Source organism: Notothenia rossii (assembly GCF_949606895.1).
Source record: "Notothenia rossii genome assembly, chromosome: 5".
NCBI lineage: Eukaryota > Metazoa > Chordata > Actinopteri > Perciformes > Nototheniidae > Notothenia > Notothenia rossii.
The window spans coordinates 89,535,555-89,561,908 of record NC_136903.1 but is presented as its reverse complement, the minus strand read 5'-3'; the positions used below and the strand labels follow the sequence as shown (position 1 = coordinate 89,561,908).

The 26,354-nt window shown below is 39.8% G+C and overlaps 1 protein-coding gene across 1 annotated transcript; it reads right to left on the bottom strand.

Annotated features, from left to right (window-relative positions):
* Positions 1-461: 461 nt before the first annotated feature.
* Positions 462-26,354, bottom strand: aldh1l1 (aldehyde dehydrogenase 1 family, member L1). The gene is made up of 23 exons (XM_079684945.1): positions 26,238-26,354; positions 24,677-24,822; positions 21,780-22,014; positions 20,178-20,343; positions 18,967-19,068; positions 18,323-18,412; positions 17,532-17,669; positions 16,722-16,847; positions 15,748-15,839; positions 14,204-14,351; positions 14,008-14,127; positions 13,225-13,352; positions 9,904-10,054; positions 9,711-9,781; positions 9,432-9,537; positions 8,248-8,335; positions 7,917-8,010; positions 7,730-7,829; positions 7,370-7,468; positions 4,384-4,549; positions 4,143-4,248; positions 3,118-3,317; positions 462-1,828 (listed from the first exon to the last, which is right to left on the bottom strand). Exons 2-23 carry the CDS (start codon positions 24,801-24,803, stop codon positions 1,773-1,775), a joined length of 2,709 nt encoding a protein of 902 aa, XP_079541071.1. The 5' UTR covers positions 24,804-24,822; positions 26,238-26,354; the 3' UTR covers positions 462-1,772.

Here is a 26,354-nt window from a genome sequence, read left to right as displayed (position 1 = left end):
AAGTACTCAGATAATTTACTTTAAATAGCTTCCCCCTAAAAAGTAAAAGTCCTGAATTCAAAATGTTATTTAAGTCGCATTACACAGTCAACTGAATTTAGAATTAAAACAATACATGTACTGTAAGAGCATTTTAATGTTGTAGGGCTACGTTAAAATACTGAGATATGTAGTAAATTACTATAGAATATCATGTGTTTTTATACTCAACCATAGATCAGTGCAGTCAAAATGTGGATATCAGCTGTTGACCTGATTCATGTCATCACTGCGGCTTCATACCAGAATAATGGCAGAAAACAGATTAAACCCAATTGCAATACTCTAAAGTGTCATAATTTAGTTATTTTCTGAACATCGACATAAAAATCTGTGTGAATTGAAAAAATAATTTCCATTGAATTATTTAAAGTCAAACTTCATCATACATGAACTAATAAGAATACAAATGGACACAGTGGTGAGATTCACAGCAGTTTTTATTCAGAACCTGTTGTTAGAAATGTTATATTTCTTAATACTTCTCTGACCTAATGTAAGCCATATAAGAAACTCAGGCAGTCTGTTACAAATATTTCCATTTCGTAACTCAATCGCATGGATTAATAACAGTCTCTGAGGTCACTTGGGTGTGGTTCACAACAGCATGGATCAGGACTAAACAATCATCTATTAGACTAATTACAAGGCTTAGTCAAATACTCGATTCTGATTGGTCGATTGGTACATTCCAGAAGTCTTTTATTTTTCGCTAGGAGACTGTTGCTAAGGAGAACAGACCGTTGCTAAGGGGAATCAAGTGACTATGTGCAGTGATATCAATCCGCATAAAGAAGTCCGGTCAATTTCACGTCAGCTGTGAACAACAAGCTTTAGTTTATCCATGAGAAAACACCATGATTAGTTTTTGAAAATAGATTATTATATTTGTGGAGAGCCGGAAACTTTGGATTCATGACGGCTAAACTGTCCACAGAAAAGAAAAGGGCACAAGAGAAGGAAAGAGGTTAAAAGACAGAGCGCTGGACGTCAGAGAAATCAGCAGAAGAAGACAGACAGGAAGTAAACACAAACAGGAAAAGCAGAAGAAGACAGACAGGAAGTAAACACTAACAGGAAAAGCAGAAGAAGACAGACAGGAAGTAAACACAAACAGGAAAAGCAGAAGAAGACAGACAGGAAGTAAACACAAACAGGAAAAGCAGAAGAAGACAGACTGTGGTCGTTTCTCAATGTCGAGTACACATGCTGCAGAGCAACCATTTCAAGTATACTACGTCATAGTGGCGCCGAAGGACTGTTTAAATGCCCAGCATTCTGCGCCACTCTATGACGTAGTATACTTGAAATAGTTGCTCTGCAGCATGTGTACTCGCGATTGAGAAACAGACAGGAAGTAAACACTAAAGGGAACAGCAGAAGAAGACAGACAAATTATTTTTAAATCATTTTTTATCAATATTCCTGAAACAAGTCGTTGGTTTATTTTGTACGCAGCCGTGTAATAAACTGGATAATGTGCAGCGATCCTGATGTTTCGACCACCTTGCTCATCTCTTTCCTACTAAATCACATTGATTACAAACAGTCTGAGGTCACTTGGGCGTATTTATATGACAGTCCTTACTACAGCATGGATCAGGACTCAACATTCATTTGTTAGACTGATTGATCGTGTTAAGGCACAGGATTAGTATTCACTAATGAGAGGCAGTCACTTATAGCGAGAGCAAATCACTCCATCCTCCACTTTTCACCGCTTCCTCCTCCTCTTAATACTCGATGGTCACTGCCTTCGTCCTCAGGTATTCATTCAGAGCGTCTTGTCCTGTTGCAGAGAAAGACAAACAGACAATAAGTACTCAGATATTGAGGAAGTACTCAGATCCTTTACTCTAAATACTTCAAATACCCCTAAAAGGGGATTGGCCAATGGCTGAGGGAAATGAGTAATTGCTGTTCTAAGGAGAAGATAACTTATATTCTGAAAAGGAAAAACGAAACCTTTGATAGGGTTAGGGACCCGTTTACTCAGTTAGGGAATGATAATGTTTCAAACATGCTTCGAAATAAGAACAATGAGAATCCACGAGAGCCATGTGGCTGAAAGGAAAAGTAAAGTGCTTCTTAAACTGCTGGGACTATGAACACTTGTGAGGATAATGTTGCTACTGACCAATTGTTTTTATCTTTATTTGTTTTCATTTCATCTCTTTTTTATTATATATTTAAATTGTATTTGTTGCCTGTGTGTGTTTTGTCATGTTGTTTAAAATAATGAAACATTAATAAACATATTGTTTAAAAAAAAAAAAAAACACCCCTATAAAGTAAAAGTCCTGAACTCAAAATGTTATTCAAGTAGAAGTACAGAGTCAACTGAATGTAATGATCAGAAGTTAAAGTCCAAAGTGTGCAGGATGGCTTTTTCACATCATTACAAAATATATAATCCTGTTTTTATCAATAACAGATACTTTTAAGAGCATGTTAGGGAGCTCCACAAATCATGTAAAACCCAGATTTGGCACAAAAAAGGGGGAATACACGTTTCGCAATTATGCCACATCAAGGTGGAACGCTCTTCCCACTACTGTAAAGGAAAGTAAAACTATACTTACCTTCAAAACCTCTCTTAAAGAGCACCTTCGGGTAATGGTACAAATCTCAACCTGTCGTACAATGGACAGCTTCCCCCCCCCATCTATGTATATACTCGCATTTTAGACTCTGTTACTAACTGTATATCTGTAGATTTGGTATGTCTTAAATGTCCGGTTAGGATGTATTAGAACAAAATCTAAAATAAATTGTAAGTAAGCCATCTGTATGTCAAATATGTCTTAAATGATATGATGGATTGGAAATGGGGGACCCTGATGTAAACAAGACGAAAGTATTTCTCTGGTCTGCATCCCCTTAACAATTGTATGTTTTGAGCTGTACTGTACTGTACCCAATATACAAGCTGTTAATAAACTTTTCAATCAATCAATCAATGTTGTAGCGTGTCAGTATGGAGACATGTCCATCGTGTTTAAGTGATTAATTGTTTAATTGCAAAGCCAATTCTTCCCCCCTGCCCGAACAACAGATCCAGAGTCAGCGGTTTCTTACCGAGGTCTTTTCCAAATCCGGACTGCTTGAATCCTCCGAAAGGTGAAGCCACGTCCGTCTTGTTGTAAGTGTTGACGAACACGGTGCCGGCGTTCAGCTTCTCGCTGACGTACAGGGCTTTGCTGATGTCCCGCGTGAAAACCCCCGACGCCAGGCCGAACTCTGTGGCGTTGGCTCTCCTCAGGACGTCGTCCACATCACTGAGGCAGGGAGAAGAGAGGAGGGAGGGGATACACAAGAGGGGATGAGGCAGAGAGAAAGGCACAGAACCTCTTCAGCATTTTCTCAAACATACGTTAAGTATTAATCACAGCAGCTATTATGGGGTCATAGTTTGTTGGAACGAGGTCTTCTATTTCAGGTTTAATCTGTATTCCTAAATATTTAAAACCTTCCAGGGAAATCTGTTTGAAGAGCTGGATTAAGTCTTTCAGATTCTTTAGGTAGAAGAATGTTACATTTTGAACTATTCACTTTATACCCTGAAAACGTACCGACATCCTTTATCAGTTTATTGAGCGCTGGAAATGACAGTTTTTATAAATAAAACGATATCAGCGTAAAGGGCCAGGCGATTTTCGATGCCCCCCAGCTGTTACATTAAGTATACATTGTACATACAACCAGTACAGACCACTGTCTCATTTTATGCATATATTTTGCTTTTCATTTCTAAATGACAGACCCTGGTTACGCATTGTCGAAACGCAATAAAAAGATTTTTGATCAGGAAAATTAGTTAAGTGTTTGCCGGTCGATCTGTTCAAACAAATGAGCTTTTGGTCTTTGTCATGGTTTGATACACAGGGTCAAGACAAGCTTCTTCTCCAATTTCTACAGCGTCTTCAGCACTGCTTTTCTGAAGCCTTAAAGGATGTTTCCTTTGAAGTGTCGGAGAGGCAGCACAAAAAGGGCAGACTGCTCAGAATAAAGACTTTGGGTTCTGCCATTTGTTTTTAGATTACATGATCTCCTAATTGGAAACAATAGAAGACAGATGCTCAGAAATGGACACAGGCTCTTACCCGCCCTTGAACGAGGAGATGATCATGATGGGGCCGAAGGACTCTTCTTTAGCGATGAACATGTGGTCCTGAACATCGGTGAAGAGCGTGGGCTCGAAGAAGAAACCTGGAGGCATACATAACAACCAGAGAGAACGTTACTTATCTGCCTGATGGCACCTTATAAGGAGTAGCGTTACTCTTCTCGTCAAAAACAATGGAGTCAACCTGCCTCCTAATGGCTGACATCATGAAGGTTTACCTGGTCTCTGCACCTGTTTTCCTCCACAAATCAGCGTGGCCCCCTCTTTGATCCCAGTCTGACAGAAATCCACCAGTTTGTCCAGGTGGGCTTTGTGATTCTGAGGTCCGTGGTCTGTGGACCGGTCCAGAGGATCACCGACCTTCATCTTCTTCACCTCCTCAACCTGAGAGAAACACATACAAATGATCAGAGATGGCAAAAGTACACACATCCTTTACTCAAGTAGAAGTACAGATACTCATGTTTAAATACTCTGGTGAAAGTAGAAGTACTGACTAAACTTCTTTACTCAAGTGAAAGTAAAGAGGCTTTGAAATGTACTTCAGTAAAAAGTACCCATAACTAGCATCTGTTTTAAAGAGTACCTGACCTCCCTTTATATTAATAGAACAATAATGTCATTGTTAGCTAATGAATGTTTCCATGGTGACCAACGGCAACATGACAACGTTTCCATTGGTCCCTCTTCTTTAGAGAAGACCAGGAAATGATGGATACACGGATCGTGTTCAAATCAATAGGCACGCAATGACTCTAAATAATAATGATCACGCCACCAAACACACATTCAGACTAAAGGAACCAGCCTGTTTGGAAAATGAGAGAAGTAGAAAGTACAGGTATTTGAGTTCAACATGTGAGAAGTAGAAAGTACAGGTATTTGTGTTCAACATGTAAGAAGTAGAAAGTACAGGTATTTGAGTTCAACATGTGAGAAGTAGAAAGTACAGGTATTTGTGTTCAACATGTAAGAAGTAGAAAGTACAGGTATTTGTGTTCAACATGTAAGAAGTAGAAAGTACAGGTATTTGTGTTCAACATGTAAGAAGTAGAAAGTACAGGTATTTGTGTTCAACATGTAAGTAGAAAGTACAGGTATTTGTGTTCAACATGTGAGAAGTAGAAAGTACAGGTATTTGAGTTCAACATGTAAGAAGTAGAAAGTTCAGGTATTTGAGTTCAACATGTAAGAAGTAGAAAGTTCAGGTATTTGAGTTCAACATGTAAGAAGTAGAAAGTACAGGTATTTGTGTTCAAAAGGTAAGAAGTAGAAAGTACAGGTATTTGAGTTCAACATGTAAGAAGTAGAAAGTACAGGTATGTGTGTTCAACATGTAAGAAGTAGAAAGTACAGGTATGTGTGTTCAACATGTAAGAAGTAGAAAGTACAGGTATTTGAGTTCAACATGTAAGAAGTCAAAGTAAAAAGTCGTCAGAAAAATAAGTAGTGGAGTAAAGAACAGACACCAGAAACATGTACTTAAGTATAGTAAGGAAGTATTTGTACTCCAATACTTCCCACCTCTGCACATGATATACCTGCACTTTTTTTACAAGACTGTAACCTGCACTCACATCTGCACACTTATGTACATATATTAAACATGTTCATACAAATGCTCAACTGTTTACTGTGATACCCTGTACCAATAGTTAATTTATCACTTTATTTTTGTTGTATTATTATTTTAATTCTTATTCTATTTTATCTTTATTTGTACCTTGTGTGAATCAATTCTGCCCCTGCTGCTGCCCCCAAGGGGATAAATAAAGTTCCATCTTATCTTATTTTATTTTATACACAGATGCAAACTCAAAAAACTCAGTGAGTCAGGGTTTCATTTCAAAATCTCTCTCCATCTCATTTCAGTTTCAGAGCTTTTATGGAATTGAAGATTCAGTATAACATTGTGTCCGCCAAGCTCAAGCATTATTGGCTACATTTAAAATATAACTAGCTATGTGACGATGAGATGCAAAATGACAGGGAATAGGATTTTTATGTCATCAATAGCAAGATGGCCAACTTTTTCGAGAATACGAGCAATCTGTTGACTTCACCTGTACGACTCGTCACTGTGTTGGCAGTCACTATTGACACATTCAATATTTAGAAAACAGGACAAAAGCACTGAAATATATCCAATGCCTCTAGGGCAGGGGTAGCCAACACGGTGCCCGCAGGGGCAACGTGAGTCGCCCGCCAGGCATGTTCTAAAAATAGCTCGCCAAGCAAATCCAAAATGTATAAAATACACAAGGAAATGTAATTAAAAGAACCTACCCTATGCATAAACGAAACCTCAATCATAGCGAACCCCATCTACTTACTACAACTCTATATCTATCTAACACCCCTCCTCCCCCCACCCCCACAATGAATATCGACCAATCACGTTCTTGCTTGATTTGCGGGACCAGCGTTGCAGTCGGGAAGAAAAGCAATGTGGCACCTCCCCGCTGATTTTCCTTCTGGCAGAATCTACACATCAGCCCCATTGAACAGCCTATCATGCCAGCCTATACCACACATGAGGGGCAGAGTTTTAATGTGTGTGTTGTAACTTGCATATATATTTATTGCACTTGACGCACACACACACATGGCGTAATTTCCTTTAAAAAACTGTTTAAAAGGGGAGTGATTAGTCAAATATGCATAAATGAAAAGAAAGAATGCTAACTAGGTAACATAAGATAAGAATAAACAAGTTGAAATGATTTGTTATTGGTTCTGATCATATCCTAAAGATGTTTGGATTATTGAAAAGTATACAACTCCCTTTCATCTGAGTGTTGAGAGCTGTATCCATCAATTCATTTTGTGCTCCAGATTGAAGCATTTCACTTCAACATTTAAAAAAAAATTCCCCTGGAGGATGTGAGGTCCCCCCCCAAAATAAAGCAGGTTAAAATAATTAAATTGCATACATGTTATTTTAGTAAACACTGAAAACGGGTCCCACAGACCCAAACAGCACACAAAGGTTAAAGGTAAGCATATAATAATGTTAAAATGTGCTAAATATATACACTGCAAAAAACTAAAAAAGAGGAGTAAAAGTAGCCCCCGACTTGTTGTTTTTTGAAAGTAGCCCTCGTCCTAAAAAAGGTTGGTGACTCCTGCTCTAGGGAGTGTTTTGCTGCTCAAACCTCTGAACATACGGCATTCTCAGTGCGAGATAAGAAGAGAAGCACGTACCACTCTCTTCACGAAGTGGTCATGAATGGAGTCTTCCACAAACAGTCTGCCGGCCGCGATGCAGTTCTCTCCTTTGTTGAAGAACACGGAGCTCATGCCCTGAAACAAAGTTAAAAGCACACACCCAAATGTAAACCAACACTGAAATAAAAGGAAGTTGGAGACGAGCCAAAGACATTCAGCATTCATCACCGCCGCCATCTTGGCATTGTTGGGGGAGCTTGGGAATTAAGATTTCCATTTCTACACAGGACAATAAAGCCTTTGGATGTTTGGATCTTTGGATGTTGAAACACACCAGCGTTTAATTCCTGCAGCCATTTCAACAAAACAACCACAACCCTTCTTCCAATGACTCACCATGCGCACGGCCTTGTCCATGTCACAGTCGCTGAAGATGATGAGGGGGGACTTTCCTCCGAGCTCCAGAGACACTTTCTTCACGTTACTGACGGCACAGCTTCAGAACAGAGGAGGTAAACACACAGATGAGCAATGATGGAACATGTTGTTTACAGTTTTGTAAATATGTGTTACTTCTCCTCACCTCTTCATGATGTGTTTCCCGACTTCAGTGGAACCTGTGAAGCCCAGTTTACGGACGTCAGGGTGGTCGGACAGACGCTGACCCACCAGAGCTCCTAGAAGAATAGAATCGGAGGATCAATCACATACACACATACAGCACAGTGACATTTGACCTCTGCCTTTAACCCATTCTAGTACTAGGAGCAGTGGGCAGCTATTGTACAGCGCCCGAGAAGAAGAAGATGAAGAAGAGGAAGAGGAAGAGGAAGTTCACTTTGACTCTTGTGGAGCTAGACGATGAGCTGCCGATAATTAATCCAGCATAAAACAGATTGAGAGTGAGACCCCACCTGATCCAGGCAGGATGTTAACGACTCCTTTGGGAATCCCCGCCCTCGCCGCCAACTCAGCAAACTTCAGGGCTGTCAGTGGAGTGACCTGCAGACACACAGCAGCATTTATTAAAACCATCTATTTTCCAAATGCATGTGTCTGTGTTGTGTTTCGGAAACGAGGACGCTTGATAGCGAAAAGGGGCTCTAATATAATCATCTTCAGGTGTGTATCAGTATGTAGTGTCTCTACTTTAAAGAGTCCTCTCCTGCTGATGTTCAGGTGTATATCAGTATGTAGTGTCTCTACTTTAAAGAGTCCTCTCCTGCTGATGTTCAGGTGTATATCAGTATGTAGTGCCTCTACTTTAAAGAGTCCTCTCCTGCTGATGTTCAGGTGTATATCAGTATGTAGTGTCTCTACTTTAAAGAGTCCTCTCCTGCTGATGTTCAGGTGTATATCAGTATGTAGTGTCTCTACTTTAAAGAGTCCTCTCCTGCTGATGTTCAGGTGTATATCAGTATGTAGTGTCTCTACTTTAAAGAGTCCTCTCCTGCTGATGTTCAGGTGTATATCAGTATGTAGTGTCTCTACTTTAAAGAGTCCTCTCCTGCTGATGTTCAGGTGTATATCAGTATGTAGTGTCTCTACTTTAAAGAGTCCTCTCCTGCTGATGTTCAGGTGTATATCAGTATGTAGTGTCTCTACTTTAAAGAGTCCTCTCCTGCTGATGTTCAGGTGTATATCAGTATGTAGTGTCTCTACTTTAAAGAGTCCTCTCCTGCTGATGTTCAGGTGTATATCAGTATGTAGTGTCTCTACTTTAAAGAGTCCTCTCCTGCTGATGTTCAGGTGTATACCAGTATGTAGTGTCTCTACTTTAAAGAGTCCTCTCCTGCTGATGTTCAGGTGTATATCAGTATGTAGTGTCTCTACTTGAAAGAGTCCTCTCCTGCTGATGTTCAGGTGTATATCAGTATGTAGTGTCTCTACTTTAAAGAGTCCTCTCCTGCTGATGTTCAGGTGTATATCAGTATGTAGTGTCTCTACTTTAAAGAGTCCTCTCCTGCTGATGTTCAGGTGTATATCAGTATGTAGTGTCTCTACTTTAAAGAGTTCTCTCCTGCTGATGTTCAGGTGTATATCAGTATTTAGTGTCTCCATTCTTTAATGTTTAAAAAGCTCTTTATTTCTCTCTGACCTGAGCAGGTTTCAGGACCACGGTGTTTCCCGCTGCCAGGCAGGCGGCTGTTTTCCAGGCCAACATCATCAGAGGGTAGTTCCATGGAATCACGATGGCACACACTCTGAGGAGAGGAGAAAAAAGGAGAAGATGTTTGCTTATTATACAAGTCTATGTTGCTAATTCATTGATTAGGGTTATGTGGGACAAGCAATGCCGTGACTGTTGATGATTATAACATTTTAAAAGCTCAAATGTGTGTGTGTGTGTTTCTGTGTCATGTAAATCCACTCTCACCCTATTGGTTCCTTCTTGGTGAACGTGAGGTTACGATTGGGTCTCGCCTGGTTGATGGGAATGGTGCTGCCCTATGAACAAACAAATATCATCTTTTAATGCCATGTATTTTCCATATAAAACTTTTATTTGGTGGTTATACAAGTTACATTTTAACATGGGTTTGATTTAATTTCACTCCAGGCTTCCTCACCTGGATCTTGTCACACCAGCCTGCAAAGTAACGAAAGGTCTGGATGGACATGCCCACATGAGTCTTTAGAGCCAGAGTGTAAACGGCTCCAGAGTCGATGGCCTCGATGGTGGCCAGCTCCTCCTGATGCTCCTCCATCAGGTCAGCCAGCCTGAGGGGGGAAGTAGTGGAGTACAAATACTTTCTTACTGTACTTAAGAACATGTTTCTGGTATCAGTACTTTACTCCACTTCTTATTTTTGTGACGATTTTTAACTTTTACTTCTTACATTTTGAACCCAAATACCTGTACTTTCTACTTCTTACATTTTGAACACAAATACCTGTACTTTCTACTTCTTACATTTTGAACACAAATACCTGTACTTTCTACTTCTTACATGTTGAACACAAATACCTGTACTTTCTACTTCTTACATGTTGAACTCAAATACCTGTACTTTCTACTTCTTACATGTTGAACCCAAATACCTGTACTTTCTACTTCTTACATGTTGAACCCAAATACCTGTACTTTCTACTTCTTACATGTTGAACCCAAATACCTGTACTTTCTACTTCTTACATGTTGAACACAAATACCTGTACTTTCTACTTCTTACATGTTGAACTCAAATACCTGTACTTTCTACTTCTTACATGTTGAACCCAAATACCTGTACTTTCTACTTCTTACATGTTGAACCCAAATACCTGTACTTTCTACTTCTTACATGTTGAACCCAAATACCTGTACTTTCTACTTCTTACATGTTGAACACAAATACCTGTACTTTCTACTTCTTACACTTTGAACACAAATACCTGTACTTTCTACTTCTTCCATGTTGAACACAAATACCTGTACTTTCTACTTCTTCCATGTTGAACTCAAATACCTGTACTTTCTACTTCTTACATATTGAACACAAATACCTGAACTTTCTACTTCTTACATGTTGAACACAAATACCTGAACTTTCTACTTCTTACATGTTGAACACAAATACCTGTACTTTCTACTTCTTACATGTTGAACACAAATACCTGTACTTTCTACTTCTTCCATGTTGAACTCAAATACCTGTACTTTCTACTTCTTACATGTTGAACCCAAATACCTGTACTTTCTACTTCTTACATATTGAACACAAATACCTGAACTTTCTACTTCTTACATGTTGAACACAAATACCTGTACTTTCTACTTCTTACATGTTGAACACAAATACCTGTACTTTCTACTTCTTACATGTTGAACACAAATACCTGTACTTTCTACTTCTTACATGTTGAACCCAAATACCTGTACTTTCTACTTCTTACATGTTGAACTCAAATACCTGTACTTTTTACTTCTTACATATTGAACACAAATACCTGTACTTTCTACTTCTTACATTTTGAACACAAATACCTGTACTTTCTACTTCTTACATGTTGAACACAAATACCTGTACTTTCTACTTCTTACATGTTGAACACAAATACCTGTACTTTTTACTTCTTACATATTGAACACAAATACTTGTACTTTCTACTTCTTCCATGTTGAACACAAATACCTGTACTTTCTACTTCTTACATATTGAACACAAATACCTGTACTTTCTACTTCTTCCATGTTGAACACAAATACCTGTACTTTCTACTTCTTCCATGTTGAACACAAATACCTGTACTTTCTACTTCTTACATGTTGAACACAAATACCTGTACTTTCTACTTCTTCCATGTTGAACACAAATACCTGTACTTTCTACTTCTTACATTTTGAACACAAATACCTGTACTTTCTACTTCTTCCATGTTGAACACAAATACCTGTACTTTCTACTTCTTACATGTTGAACTCAAATACCTGTACTTTCTACTTCTCTCATTTTCCAAACAGGCTGGTTCCTTTAGTTTAAATGTGTTTGGTGGCGTGATCATTATTATTTAGAGTCATTGCGTGCCTGATCACAATCCGTGTAATAATAATAATAATAATAATAACTTTTATTTATATAGCGCTTTTCAATAACCCAAAGTCGCTTACAAAAAAAATTAAAAGTACAGAAAGGGGGTGAACAGGCAGAAGACAACATATTGGACAAGAAAATTGAACATGAACATTACATGAACAGGCAAAGGACAACACAGGGGGGGAGCAAGCATAGGACAACGAGCAAAAGACAACATAATGGAAAAGAGGAAAGAAAAAGTTGATGAATGTATGAATAAGAGATGCAGCGTGGGGTGAATAAGAGATACAGCGTGGGGTGTGAGTGAAGTCAGTGGGTTGGGGGGTAGGGTAAGTTGAAGGCTTGGGAGAAGAGGTATGTTTTCAGCTGGGTTTTGAAGGTAGACAGTGTGGGAGAGTGGCGGACAGATTGGGGGAGGGAGTTCCAGAGACGGGGTGCTGATCTGGAGAATGCTCTGTTGCCAAATGTTTTGAGTCTTGATGGTGGTACTGTGAGGGAGAGAGTGGAGGAGGATCGGAGGGCTCGGGGGGGGTTGTAGGGGATGAGGAGGTCAGAGAGGTAGGGGGGGGCTAGGTGGTGAAGGGCTTTATAGGTGAGGAGGAGTGTTTTGAAGATGATGCGTTGTGTATCCATCATTTCCTGGTAGAGATGTCCCGATCCGATCACGTGACCGGGGATCGGAGCCGGTCACGTGATTTTCAAAAGATCCGAATAGGGAGAAAAAAATCTGGGATCGGGTTTTTTTTATTTTTTTATTTTTTTATTATTCAATGTTAAAAAACAAAAATGACCATGTTCAAGTGTTAAAGTCATCCTGAGGCCTTAGTTTTGGTTTCAAATTACAGAACATCATGTATGTGTTGCTTCTTTTGGGCTTGTTTTCATAGACCTGGTTGCTTATTTCTCTCAAATCTGGCAACAGAGTGGGCGCAGTGTCTAATTGTAGCAGTAAGCTAACGAGTACTGATAAGTAACTTTATTTTGTTTTGATCCAATGCTGCACAACTGAACTGATCCAATGCTGCTGTGAAAGAAAGAAGCTATATCCATGTTGCATAGAATATCCAATTTAAATAAAAAAATAACCTTAAGGGACAACTTGAATGCTTTTTTTTATTTTTTCTCTTAATGCATTGCATAAAGATCGGATCGGGAAAAATCGGTATCGGCAAATTGTCAAAAACTAATGATCGGAGCAAAAAAAGGTGATCGGGACATCCCTATTTCCTGGTCTTCTCTAAAGAAGAGGAACCAATGAAAACGTTGTCATGTTGCCGTTGTTCAGCATGGAAACATTCATTAGCTAAAGCTTTTGGGGGTTTCCCTCTCCTGTAGTGTGTTATCAGAACATGATGCAGGTGTTTTGCTACTGACTTGTAGATGAGTCTTCCTCGGTCTCTGGCGTTCATCTTGCCCCACTCTCCCTCCTCGAAGGCCTCTTTAGCAGCAGAGACGGCCGTGTTCACATCACTGATCTGAGCCAGAGACACCTCACAGATGGCCTACAGGAGAGAGCATCATAAAGCAAGAAGAGAGGATAAAAACAGCATTTCACTAAGTTTGAATACTGGTGAGGGAGACCTTTAAATCTTGATTACGTCAGGCTGTAAAAACTGCATTATGTCGAAGTTATTATATAACTAATATTGTTCCAATGAGTGCCTATATCTAACAATTTAGCACGTTTGAGTACAATATATAAAATAATTACTTTAACATATGTTTGATAAAAGACAGAAGTGACGTCAGATAAAGTACTTTTATATTATGCTGCTGCAACACAAACATTTCCCAAATTGGGATCAATAAAGAACATCTTATCTTATATGTAATAATTGTTGGAGCTTTTCATTGATTTATATTCTTTAATAGTTAAAAGAAATGTCTCTCCTGTTTTGTTTATAGTAAATGTATAATTATTTAGTTTCATTATGTCAGGTAGATGTTCATGCTTGTATCTTGAAGGCAGCTTTGGGCACCATGTAATCAGGTGTTTATAGGAGACAGGTGGAGGTGGGATTAGTGACGAGTGCAAAATCTAAAACAAATAAAATAAAACACTATCTGTTACACCAGACAGAATTTTCTTTGTGCATTTTATTTCCTCTGGGTTTCAATAATCCAACCTTACAAAGACAATTGCTTTCGGCCTCTTACCGTGCCGTCGGTGGGGTTGATGGTCTTGTAGGTCTTCCCTCCCTCTGCATCGACAAACTGTCCGTTAATGAACAGCTGATGAGGCATCTTGATGGTCATGTTGTTGATGTTCTTCTCCACCTGAGGAACAAACAGTCCCGTCAACACCTCGTCGTCTTCACCTTTACTTTCAGCAGCAGTCGGTCAAATCACTCACGTAGTCTACGACGAGTTCCTCCTCATCATCCTCGCCCCGCAGCTTCCTCACACACATCTGGATGAAGTCCGTGAAGGTGCAGTTCATGTAGACGTCTTCGTTCTGAAGCTGGCAGTCATTGGACAGGAGCTTCACCTCCTCCACCAGTCTGAGGACAGCAGGGGGGAAAGAACATGCTTTTATACGTGACCAGAGGTGGGAAGTAGTGGAGTACAAATACACGTTTCTGGTATCAGTACTTTACTCCACTACTTATTTTCTGACGACTTTTTACTTTTACTTCTTACATTTTGAACTCAAATACCTGTACTTTCTACTTCTTACATGTTGAACTCAAATACCTGAACTTTCTACTTCTTACATGTTGAACACAAATACCTGTACTTTCTACTTCTTACATGTTGAACACAAATACCTGTACTTTCTACTTCTTACATGTTGAACTCAAATACCTGAACTTTCTACTTCTTACATGTTGAACACAAATACCTGTACTTTCTACTTCTTACATGTTGAACACAAATACCTGTACTTTCTACTTCTTACATGTTGAACACAAATACCTGTACTTTCTACTTCTTACATGTTGAACACAAATACCTGTACTTTCTACTTCTTACATGTTGAACACAAATACCTGTACTTTCTACTTCTTACATTTTGAACACAAATACCTGTACTTTCTACTTCTTACATGTTGAACACAAATACCTGTACTTTCTACTTCTTACATGTTGAACTCAAATACCTGTACTTTCTACTTCTTACATGTTGAACCCAAATATCTGTACTTTCTACTTCTTACATGTTGAACTCAAATACCTGTACTTTCTACTTCTCTCATTTTCCAAACAGGCTGGTTCCTTTAGTCTGAATGTGTGTTTGGTGGCGTGATCATTATTATTTAGAGTCATTGCGTGCCTATTGATTTGAACACGATCCGTGTATCCATCATTTCCTGGTCTTCTCTAAAGAAGAGGGACCAATGAAAACGTTGTCATGTTGCCGTTGTTCAGCATGGAAACATTCATTAGCTAACAATGACATTATTGTTCTATTAATATAAAGGGAGGTCAGGTACTCTTTAAAACAGCTGCTAGTTATGGGTACTTTTTACTGAAGTACATTTCAAAGCCTCTTTACTTTTACTTGAGTAAAGAAGTTTAGTCAGTACTTCTACCAGAGTATTTTTAAACACGAGTATCTGTACTTCTACTTGAGGAAAGGATGTGTGTACTTTCGCCCTCTCTGTAAGTGACCCTAAATGAGTGTATCCATTACAAAGCCTCTATTGTATTGCAGTAGTCTTGTTGTTAGTGATAAAATGTTTTTCATATAAAGACAAGATAACACCTAAACTTGTGGAGAATGCAGACTTCTTGACTGCTAAGATATTTGTTGAGTGTATCTTTCTGTTCTGTAAACAGTGAATAGATTTGGTTCCTTCCTACATCAAAGATGAGGTTGGTCCATACACTTAAGCACCATTTTTAACAATTTGACTTCTTTTACACCAGATGAACTCCATGCATCACCTTCATTACCTGACCACATCCATGGAAGCAGCACCAGACTTAAAGAAATCAGTGGAGTCTTCGATCTGAGCGACGTTACTCAGAATACTCTGCCACACCGCCTGCGAGAAACATGGTCAGAGTCAACACTGGACATCTTTTGTTCGGCAAATTCATCCTAGAAACTTCTCAGTTTCTGATGGGAAAATACTGAATGTCCTCTTCCAGTATCAGAGTAACAAAGGTATCCCAACTGTAGCTGACAGGATGTGTGATTACCTAGAAGAGCATCAGGACTGTTCAGGAACTAGCTGATGCTCTGTATGTGATGACTACTTCCATTCTGGAGAGGATCACAAATACATGGATCCTGAGATTGAAGATTTTGAGATTATTGAGAAAAAGTCAGTTTTTTTAGAAAGTCAGTTTTTTTAGAAAAAGTCAGTTTTTGAGATTTTTGAAAAAAAGTCTGAATTTTGAGATTTGAGAAAAAGTCAGATTTTTGTAGAAAAAAAGTCAGACTTTTTCCCATTTTTGTAGAAAAAAAAATCAGACTTTGAGAAAGTCAGATTTGAGTTTTTTGAGAAAAAGTCAGAATTTTGAGATTTTTGAAAAAAAGTCAGATTTTTTGAGATTTGAGAAAAAGACAGAATTTTGATCTTTTTTAGAAAAATACACAATTTTGAGATTTTTTTGAAAATGCCAGAATTTGGAGAAAAAGCCAGAATATGACAAGCATGATCATTTCTGACATGGAGCTAATCTGAAGTAAACATTGAATACTGCTTTCTATTCCTCCATCTTGTGACTGTGTAACTCCCTCTCTTGGATATCAGCATGTGAAGGACACTGTTCAGGAACTACTTGATGCTCTGTATGTGATGACTCCTTCCATTCTGGAGAGGATCACAGATACATGGATCCTGAGGTTGAAGCTCAAGCCGGGGACCAGTGATATTTCTCTAACAGTGAGCTGTAGACTTCTTCCACAGAGTGATGTTTACCTTGATGTGTTTGGCGAAGGTCTTCTCCTCCTCCGTGAGCTCCACAGCAGCGCTGCTCCCCGAGCTGAAGAACTGAGCTGCAGCGATCATCTTCCCGTCCTCAAACTGCAGATTCTTCACCAGCAGCTGCAGAGAAACACACAGTCAGATGTGAAACCTGTCCCACCTTAAAGTAAGCTATAAAATCATCTGATCAGCGTGGTGTAGGTGTTATGTCAGTCTTATGTCTCATCACATGGTAAGCTATATAATGTATGTTAAGCTGATGCCAAGTTCAGAAATGTTTAGAGAAGGCCTCAGGTTATAAAAACAGATAACCTTTGTTAGTTAACTACGCCTAAGGATGTCATGAGATGATGACTTTTCAACATATACAAGTGTAGCTTTCAGAGAGAAAAACATGTGACATGTGTGTGGCAGGCTGCATGATCAAATGTGTGCGTTAAACATGCTTAGGGGAAATGTGTGTGTGTTCATTGCAGTGGCTATATGTGCTGTATGATTGTTGCTACTGTTGGCAGCAGGTGATGTACTCCCCATTATTGTTTGTTTGTTGCAACAACTAAATAATAATTACTGACCAGCTGTGTCTATGTCTATGAGTGCTGAATCTCCACAACATAGGCTCAGGAGAAATGTGTCTGATAGAGTTAACAAAAGAAAACACATTTATTTGACTCTTATTTCACACCTTTCTGTGTCTTGTGTTTTTTGGTGTAAACATTTAAATAGCCTGCAGGAAATATGCACTCTGACTGATTGGTCTGTCTTTGAATACATTAAGAAGAAGAAAACAAAAAGACATCATACCGTCTTGCCGTCGTTTCCGAACAGCACGAGGCCAGCTTTGGTGACGATGGCGGGCCGAGAAGCTCCTTGGATCTCCAGAGGCTGACTGTTGGCTGAAGGACCGTTTTCCACCAGGCTGGAGCCGTAGAACGTCACTTTCTAAACAAAGAGAGACAGGAAACACGACTTAGACTCTACAGTTGTAACAGTCATTGGAAATATTCTCACTTCTTGTAAATCGGGGCTTAGCAACGGTCAACAACATATGGAATGTCTAAATTGACCAATATGTTTAAGAAATAGCTCAGGACAGGCCGCGGTATATGCTCATTATATCACAGCTAAGGGGCGTGGTTCGGCCCGACGCGAAGCGGAGGTAGCACAATTCATTATGTCAAACCTTGGAATGTATCTAGATATCCCTGCCCTAATGCCAAAGTAACTGCACACTGAATATGTTTTGCCGTTAGATGTCTATGTCTGGACCGCTGCGTAAAAAGGAGGCTTTCTGCCCCGTTACTTCTCCGCTGCTTTCTTGTTCCAGTTTGCTTTTCAGCCCAACTGTATACCGTGTTTCTCAGGCGCGGAGGGATACTGACTTGTTGTGAAAAGTAACCTACAGTTCTACCCGTGGTATATGCTCAGTATATCAAGGCTAAGAACCAATCAGATTGCTTGATTTGATTTGTCCGTTTTATAAAATAGTTATAACATAAGTCAGTCAGCCATTCATATAATGCTCAACAGATTGACCTATTTCATAAAACTAATTCTGTTCTTCATATAAAAATACTTCCAGATTTTCTTGTTACCTGTCCATCCACCTCCGCCCAGGCTCCGGGAACTTTGTCGTTTCCTCTGATCCAGTTATGGAGAGCCTCAGCGGACTGGTTCCAGTCAATCTGCCATCACACACACACACACACACAGACACACACACAGTCGGATGGAATATAAAAAAAATCAAAACGTTGAAAAATGTTACTTCCCATTTCACATCCATCCGTTTAATTAAACACATTTTTCTTATTTAAGATACATTTTTGGTTCTGAAAATACCAAGTTGACTTTTTTGTCACATCGGACATCTCAATCTCTTGAAATCATTTACCGGAAATGTCAAAGATTTCAAACCAAACACATTAGGAGAGATGGTTTTCATTGTAAACTATTCTGCTTCGATGCTAATTTAATGACAGCATTAGTTTGCATTGTTACATCCAAACAGCCTTTCTTTGATTAAACATTCAATAACCAAACTGATCATTTACAGTTTTATTCAAAGCTGTAGTGAAATTCTGTAAATCACACAATTCTATACATCATTATACGCCTAAGGTAACAGGAATTAATGCTACTTTTATCACTCAGCAGATTACTATCATGTCCCCTCCACCTCTCACATCACTTCCTTCACTTGGTGTTTATTGATCTGTCAGCTGTTGTTCTTTAATACCTTAGCGTTGTCTTTCTTCTGGATGCACTCATACGTGGCGCCCTCCTGAGGCTGGACGATCTTCGGGGCCTTTCCTTCTGCAATCATCCTCACGGCGTCCACCTGAAACACCACAGAGGTTAAACACGTGAGATATCTGTGTGGACTTCAGCATCTCATGTTTGTTATGTTGGGGACCCAAAGAGAGGAGGAGCAGGAGAGCCCACTGCGTCTCCTTTATTCAGCTTTTTTATTCATCTCTGTTACCCTCACGGAAAATTTAAACAGGACTTTTTTTCACATAAAAAATCCCAACGTTCAAAATCTACTGCTGGAGAAGCTTTGGCGAAAAGAGTGAAAATCAGTCACATTAATACAATAGAGCGGTGCAGTGACGAGTCCTAAAACCAGGAAGTGAGTCAGCATTTTACCACTTCCTGTTCCCTCGTCTCAGAGCCAATGGGATCTCGTCTCCATAGGATTTAGGAAAATAGCTGAAATACGGTCTGTGGTTGAGACACATTGAAGAGACGGATCACGTTTTGTTCTACGACATCAAATCCATCAGCATTGACCCCACTGCTGATCTCTGAAGAGTTTCCGTGTCTGAAAAACGATGGTTGTTACCAAGTGGCTGAATAGGACTACAGAAGTCGTGGAGGCCGTTGTACGTCATTACGCCGAACACGTAAACACTCCTCTAAAGTTTGTTTGCCCTGTTCTGCTTGAAAGCAAGTACCTGCCTCCTGCAGACTGTTCAAACAAACGTTTCAACTCGTACCATTTAGAATCTGTATTTTTTAAATCATCGTGTTAAAACGATCAAACGACAATTTTCAACAATCCTATGGAGAAATCCCGTTGCTTTTTGTCGAGGGAACCCATGCGCAGCTTACTTCAGGGTCGGCCTAGAAAAATATGTCATCCCTGCACCACTCTACACAGCTTTATTTATAAAGTACTTTAAAACCTCCAGACCAAAGTGCTGTACAGTCGAATAAACAAAAAAGTAACACAGCTCAGCTCACACACCATAAAACAAGTAAAAAATATTAGACAATTTAAAGCAATAAAAGCAACAATCCACAAGATGTCAAAACGCTAAGGAGAAGAGGTGGGTTTATCAGAAGCGGTTTAACAGGCCTGTCTGATGTACAGATTATTCCACAGAGTGGGAGCCGCTACAGAGAGAGAACTTCACCCACAATGCATTGCCCCGTCCCTTCTCTTACTGTGCCTTTGACCCCCTCGGGGAACAGGAACCTCTTGTAGATGGTGTTCACGGTGTCGTTGGGCTCCACCTCACACTCTCTCTGCAGGAGGATGGGTCCGGTGTCCAGACCGTCGTCAGCCCAAAACACCGTGAACCCTCCCTTCTTATCCCCGTGGATCAGAGTCCTGAGGGGCACACACAGGAGGAGTGGATTACATGAGGGGAAACCAAAAAAGGTAACCCTTACAGAAACATTAAAGGTCACCTATTGTGCAAAATCCACTTTTCCATGTCTCAACTACATCAACATGTGTCCCCTCTTCTTCATGTCTCTTCTACATCAACATGTGTCCCCTCTTCTCCATGTCTCTTCTACATCAACATGTGTCCCCTCTTCTTCATGTCTCTTCTACATCAACATGTGTCCCCTCTTCTCCATGTCTCTTCTACATCAACATGTGTCCCCTCTTCTCCATGTCTCTTCTACATCAACATGTGTCCCCTCTTCTTCATGTCTCTTCTACATCAACATGTGTCCCCTCTTCTCCATGTCTCTTCTACATCAACATGTGTCCCCTCTTCTCCATGTCTCTTCTACATCAACATGTGTCCCCTCTTCTCCATGTCTCTTCTACATCAACATGTGTCCCCTCTTCTTCATGTCTCTTCTACATCAACATGTGTCCCCTCTTCTCCATGTCTCTTCTACATCAACATGTGTCCCCTCTTCTCCATGTCTCTTCTACATCAACATGTGTCCCCTCTTCTCCATGTCTCTTCTACATCAACATGTGTCCCCTCTTCTTCATGTCTCTTCTACATCAACATGTGTCCTCTCTTCTCCATGTCTCTTCTACATCAACATGTGTCCCCTCTTCTTCATGTCTCTTCTACATCAACATGTGTCCCCTCTTCTTCATGTCTCTTCTACATCAACATGTGTCCCCTCTTCTTCATGTCTCTTCTACATCAACATGTGTCCCCTCTTCTTCATGTCTCTTCTTCATCAACATGTGTCCCCTCTTCTTCATGTCTCTTCTACATCAACATGTGTCCCCTCTTCTTCATGTCTCTTCTTCATCAACATGTGTCCCCTCTTCTTCATGTCTCTTCTACATCAACATGTGTCCCCTCTGTGGAAAGAGACTCTGAAAGTTTCAGGAACAAAGATTCTCTCTCTTTTTGATCCATTTCCATAAAAACCTGTCTGAAAATGAGCTGATCAGATTTTGGCCACTTTATGATGTCATAACGATGTGTTGTCTTGTGTAACCATTAGACAACCACCAACCAAGGTAACCCCCCCCCCCCCCCTTATCAGCTGAATCTCCTCCTAGAGCACCATTGAGTTCTTTGTAACCAAATTTCTCTCTGAGGGGCGTGGGGAGGGGCTCCTTATTTTCATTTAAAGTAACAGACAGAGAATCAGCACTTTGGAAACAGGGCTGAAACAGAGGGGATTATGGGTAATGCTGCAATTATCTGTTTTGTGTTTGGAGCCAATCAGAGACAGGCTCTGTATATATCTGAGACCTGTAATATATTGATGAAAAACAGTATAATAGGGGACCTTTAAGTGACCCTCCCCACCCTGCTCACAGCGACCTGTCCCTCTACTCACCAGTTGATGGCGGAGGCCCCCCGGTGGCGAGGCAGCAGGGAGGGATGGTAGATGATGGAGCCGTGCTGCGGCCGCTCGATGACCTCCATGGGGATGAACTGGGAGCAGAAGGGCAGGACGTTCAGATCCGCTCCCACCGCCTCGTACTGGGACACCACCTCCGGGAGGGCCTTGCCCTTCAGCCGCCAGCGAGGGAACTTAAAGACGGGAACGCCATCTTTCTCTGCCTCCGTCGCTGTGAGGGGAAACAGAGACGGCAAAAGTACACACATCTTTTAGTCAAGTAGAAGTACAGATACTCGTGTTTAAAAGTAGAAGTACTGACTAAACTTCTTTACTCAAGTAAAAGTAAAGAGGCTTTGAAATGTACTTCAGTAAAAAGTACCAGTAACTAGCAGCTGTTTTAAAGAGTACCTGACCTCCCTTTATATCAATAGAACAATAATGTCATTGTTAGCTAATGAATGTTTCCATGCTGAACAACGGCAACATGACAACGTTTCCATTGGTCCCTCTTCTTTAGAGAAGACCAGGAAATGATGGATACACGGATCGTGTTCAAATCAATAGGCACGCAATGACTCTAAATAATAATGATCACGCCACCAAACACACATTCAAACTAAAGGAACCAGCCTGTTTGGAAAATGAGAGAAGTAGAAGGTTCAGGTATTTGAGTTCAACATGTAAGAAGTAGAAAGTACAGGTATTTGAGTTCAACATGTAAGAAGTAGAAAGTACAGGTATTTGAGTTCAACATGTAAGAAGTCAAAGTAAAAGGTCGTCAGAAAAATAAGTAGTGGAGTAAAGTACTGATACCAGAAAAATGTACTTAAGTACAGTAACAAAGTATTTGTACTCCAATACTTCCCACCTCTACAGGAGAGTGTGATGTAATCCCTCAAATAGTTCTTTGACTTGGTGTAATATTGATCTGCTGTTTAATACCTTTGTATGCTCTTTGCTTGTTTTACTGTTTTCGTTTCTCTTTTTAGTGATATAGGAGTTACAAGACAAGTGCATACACGTACAGGGTCACAGATACACAGAAGTAAGGTGAATTTACAAAACGAAGACAAATAACAAATGACTAAATATACATGGAGACCAAAAAAAAACCCTGTTTGTTTGCGTGTGTTTTTCCTAATACAATATTATCAAACTGCTTTTACTGCTTTCATCGCTGCTTTTATTTGTTTATATTTTAAACTGCATCGAGAGAAGCCTGAGAAGTGTCTTTGTACACGAGTAAAATTATAAAAATATAAAAATATAAAGATTTCCAGAAGACGGGAACGCCATCCTTCTCCGCCTCCGTCGCTGTGACGAGAAACAATGAGGAAAACCCTCAAATAATGCCAAGTAAGGTAAGATTAAGATAAGACTTTATTCATCCTGAAGGAAATTGTTGAGCCAGAGTTACAAAAATACACGAAACACTGCAGCACAATAATAAAACGGTACACTAACAGTGCCGTAAAAAGAGCAATTAAATATCTGCAGGAAAATAACATTAGAAGTGCCTTTGTATTCTCTTCTGCTTTTACTGCTTTCATCGCTGCTTTTATTGATTTGTTTATATTTTAAACTGCCACTATTATAAAGATTTCCAAAGTGAGGAAAACAGAACTCGTTTAGAAATATTTTAGATACGTTTAGGTCGGATTGTTATCAAGCTAAAGAGACAATTAAGGTTAAGTCCTAGTCCCTAGTTTTCACTCGACTAGCAAGCCAACACATTGTACGTGATAGGCTAAGGGGCGGGACATCTCCAAGCGGTTGACCAATCACAACAGAGCCGGCCAGCTAACCAATAAGAGCAGCTCTGGTTTCAGACAGAGGGTGAAAAGAGGTGCTGCAGCACAGGCAGTATGAGAACAATAAAGAGCTTTTTGAACATTAGAGCATGGAGACATGTAGAGACACCACATACTGATATACACCTGAACATCAGCAGGAGAGGACTCTTTAAAGTAGAGACACTACACACTGATATACACCTGAACATCAGCAGGAGAGGACTCTTTAAAGTAGAGACACTACATACTGATATACACCTGAACCTCAGCAGGAGAGGACTCTTTAAAGTAGAGACACTACATACTGATATACACCTGAACATCAGCAGGAGAGGACTCTTTAAAGTAGATACACTACATACTTATATACACCTGAACATCAGCAGGAGAGGACTCTTTAAAGTAGAGACACTACATACTGATATACACCTGAACATCAGCAGGAGAGGACTCTTTAAAGTAGATACACTACATACTTATATACACCTGAACATCAGCAGGAGAGGACTCTTTAAAGTAGAGAAACTACATACTGATATACACCTGAACATCAGCAGGAGAGGACTCTTTAAAGTAGAGACACTACATACTGATATACACCTGAACATCTGCAGGAGAGGACTCTTTAAAGTAGAGACACTACATACTGATATACACCTGAACATCAGCAGGAGAGGACTCTTTAAAGTAGAGACACTACGTACTGATATACACCTGAACATCAGCAGGAGAGGACTCTTTAAAGTAGAGACACTACATACTGATATACACCTGAAAATGAGCATTAAATGTCCTCTTATTGCATATGTACATGTCAATGAGAGGGTTAAAACGTGTTGCTCTATCTCATAATCATTACATTTGGTTCTTCCCTTCCCTATTCATAACAGTGCTAACAAATCTAATATATCCATATCACTGATGCTAGATATCGTAGTGACCCTGAGAGATTGATAGGAGAGCTTTACTGAATTTGTTTCTTTGTTTAGTGGAGTATTAAAAAGGGACAGTGTGACGAGTCCAAATTTCAATTGGCAGCACCCTGAGTTCCTGGTTTGTGTTTTCATTGAGAGGACGGACAGTTTTGAGGTTTCTCACCCAGAGGGTCGGCCTTCCCATCCTTGTCGGGGATTGTGAAGACTCCTACGATGGTGTGTCCATCTTTCCTCAGCTCTTTGTAAACCTCCTGCCCAAAAACACTCTGACCAATCACTGCGATCTTCATCCTCACAGCTCACTGAGATCTGCAGAGGCGGACACACCATCAGAAAATACGTTTGTAATTAGTACGAGCAGTCAGAGTACATGGATCATGAGAGAACAAATACACGTTTCAGATTGCAAGTGAGGGCAAGGCAAGGCAAGTTTATTTATATAGCACCTTTCAACACAAGGCAATTCAAAGTGCTTTACAAAATGAAAGACAAAATGGTATTTAAAAACAGTCATTAAAAAGCAGAGATAATAAAATAAACATTGAAAGAATAAATACATGAATAAAGGTTACAGTGCCGTGTGAGATATGTAGGATAGTGGTGGAAGAAGTACTCAATCTTTTATTTAAGAAGTATTAATACCACAGTGTAGAAGTACTTTATCCATAACAAAAACCATTTAATTTAATACTTTTTTAATCAATAATATGACCTAGCAAAATAACTAACCAAACAAATGGAGTAAAAAGTAAAATATTTTATACCAAATTGTAGTGGATTAGAAGTATGAAGTAGCATAACATGAAAATACTCAAGTCAAGTACCTTTAGATAACATTATGATAAGTACAGTACTCGAGTAAATGTATTTAGTTACGAGCGTCTGTTTGCATGTGTGCATGTTAGCATTGACTCATGATGGAGCTCTGTGGATTAGGGCAGATTTGTAAAGACTGAGCGTTCAGAGGACATACGTTTCTACTTTTACTTGACTAACATTTTGAAAACAAGACTTTTACTGTAACAGAGTATTCCTACACTCTGGTACTTCTACTTTTACTAAAGTACACGATCTGAGTACTTCTACTTTTACTCAAGTCCAAGATCTGAGTACTTCTACTTTTACTCAAGTCCAAGATCTGAGTACTTTTCCCAACTCTGTTAGGTTAGGGTTAGGTACAGTACTTGAGTAAATGTACTTTTTTAAAATGTCATCATTGGTGCTATATGTCTTATAGAGCAGTATTTTGTATCAAATTGAGCATGTTTGAATGTATTACTGAGGTTATATAGCATACAAAGTGTGTCTGTATATACTCAGCATAGAAACAGTATCATTATCAGGTCCAACACAATTAATGAATCAGGATGAATCAGAATGACTGGATCAGAAAGTGCACTGTAATCATGACTATCTGTCTCAATCTGTTCGACAGTTTGATGACCCCGAACAGAGAGGGGCGGGGTCTGTTGTCCTGCCAACCAACCAGATCCCTCAGTGTGGACCTATACTCCGGTATTAACCAATCACAAGCACGGAGGGATTTGACAGTTGACCGATTGAGGGGACAACTTCCATGAACTCATGCATATTCATAATATCACACTTTAAGCTGTGCGTGCGTGTGTGCGTGACAGTGGTTGCGTATTTGTGTGTATGGGTGTGTGTGTGGGTGTGTCTGTGTCAGCATTATTCCTCTCGTATAGAAACAGAAATCATCTCACCCTCTCGCAACTTGCTGCTCTCTGCCTGGAAAGAGAAATCCGACCAGCAGCATTGCTTTAAATCCAACCCCCCTGGCCGATTGCATAACATGGAAGCAGAGCACTGTGATTGGTAAG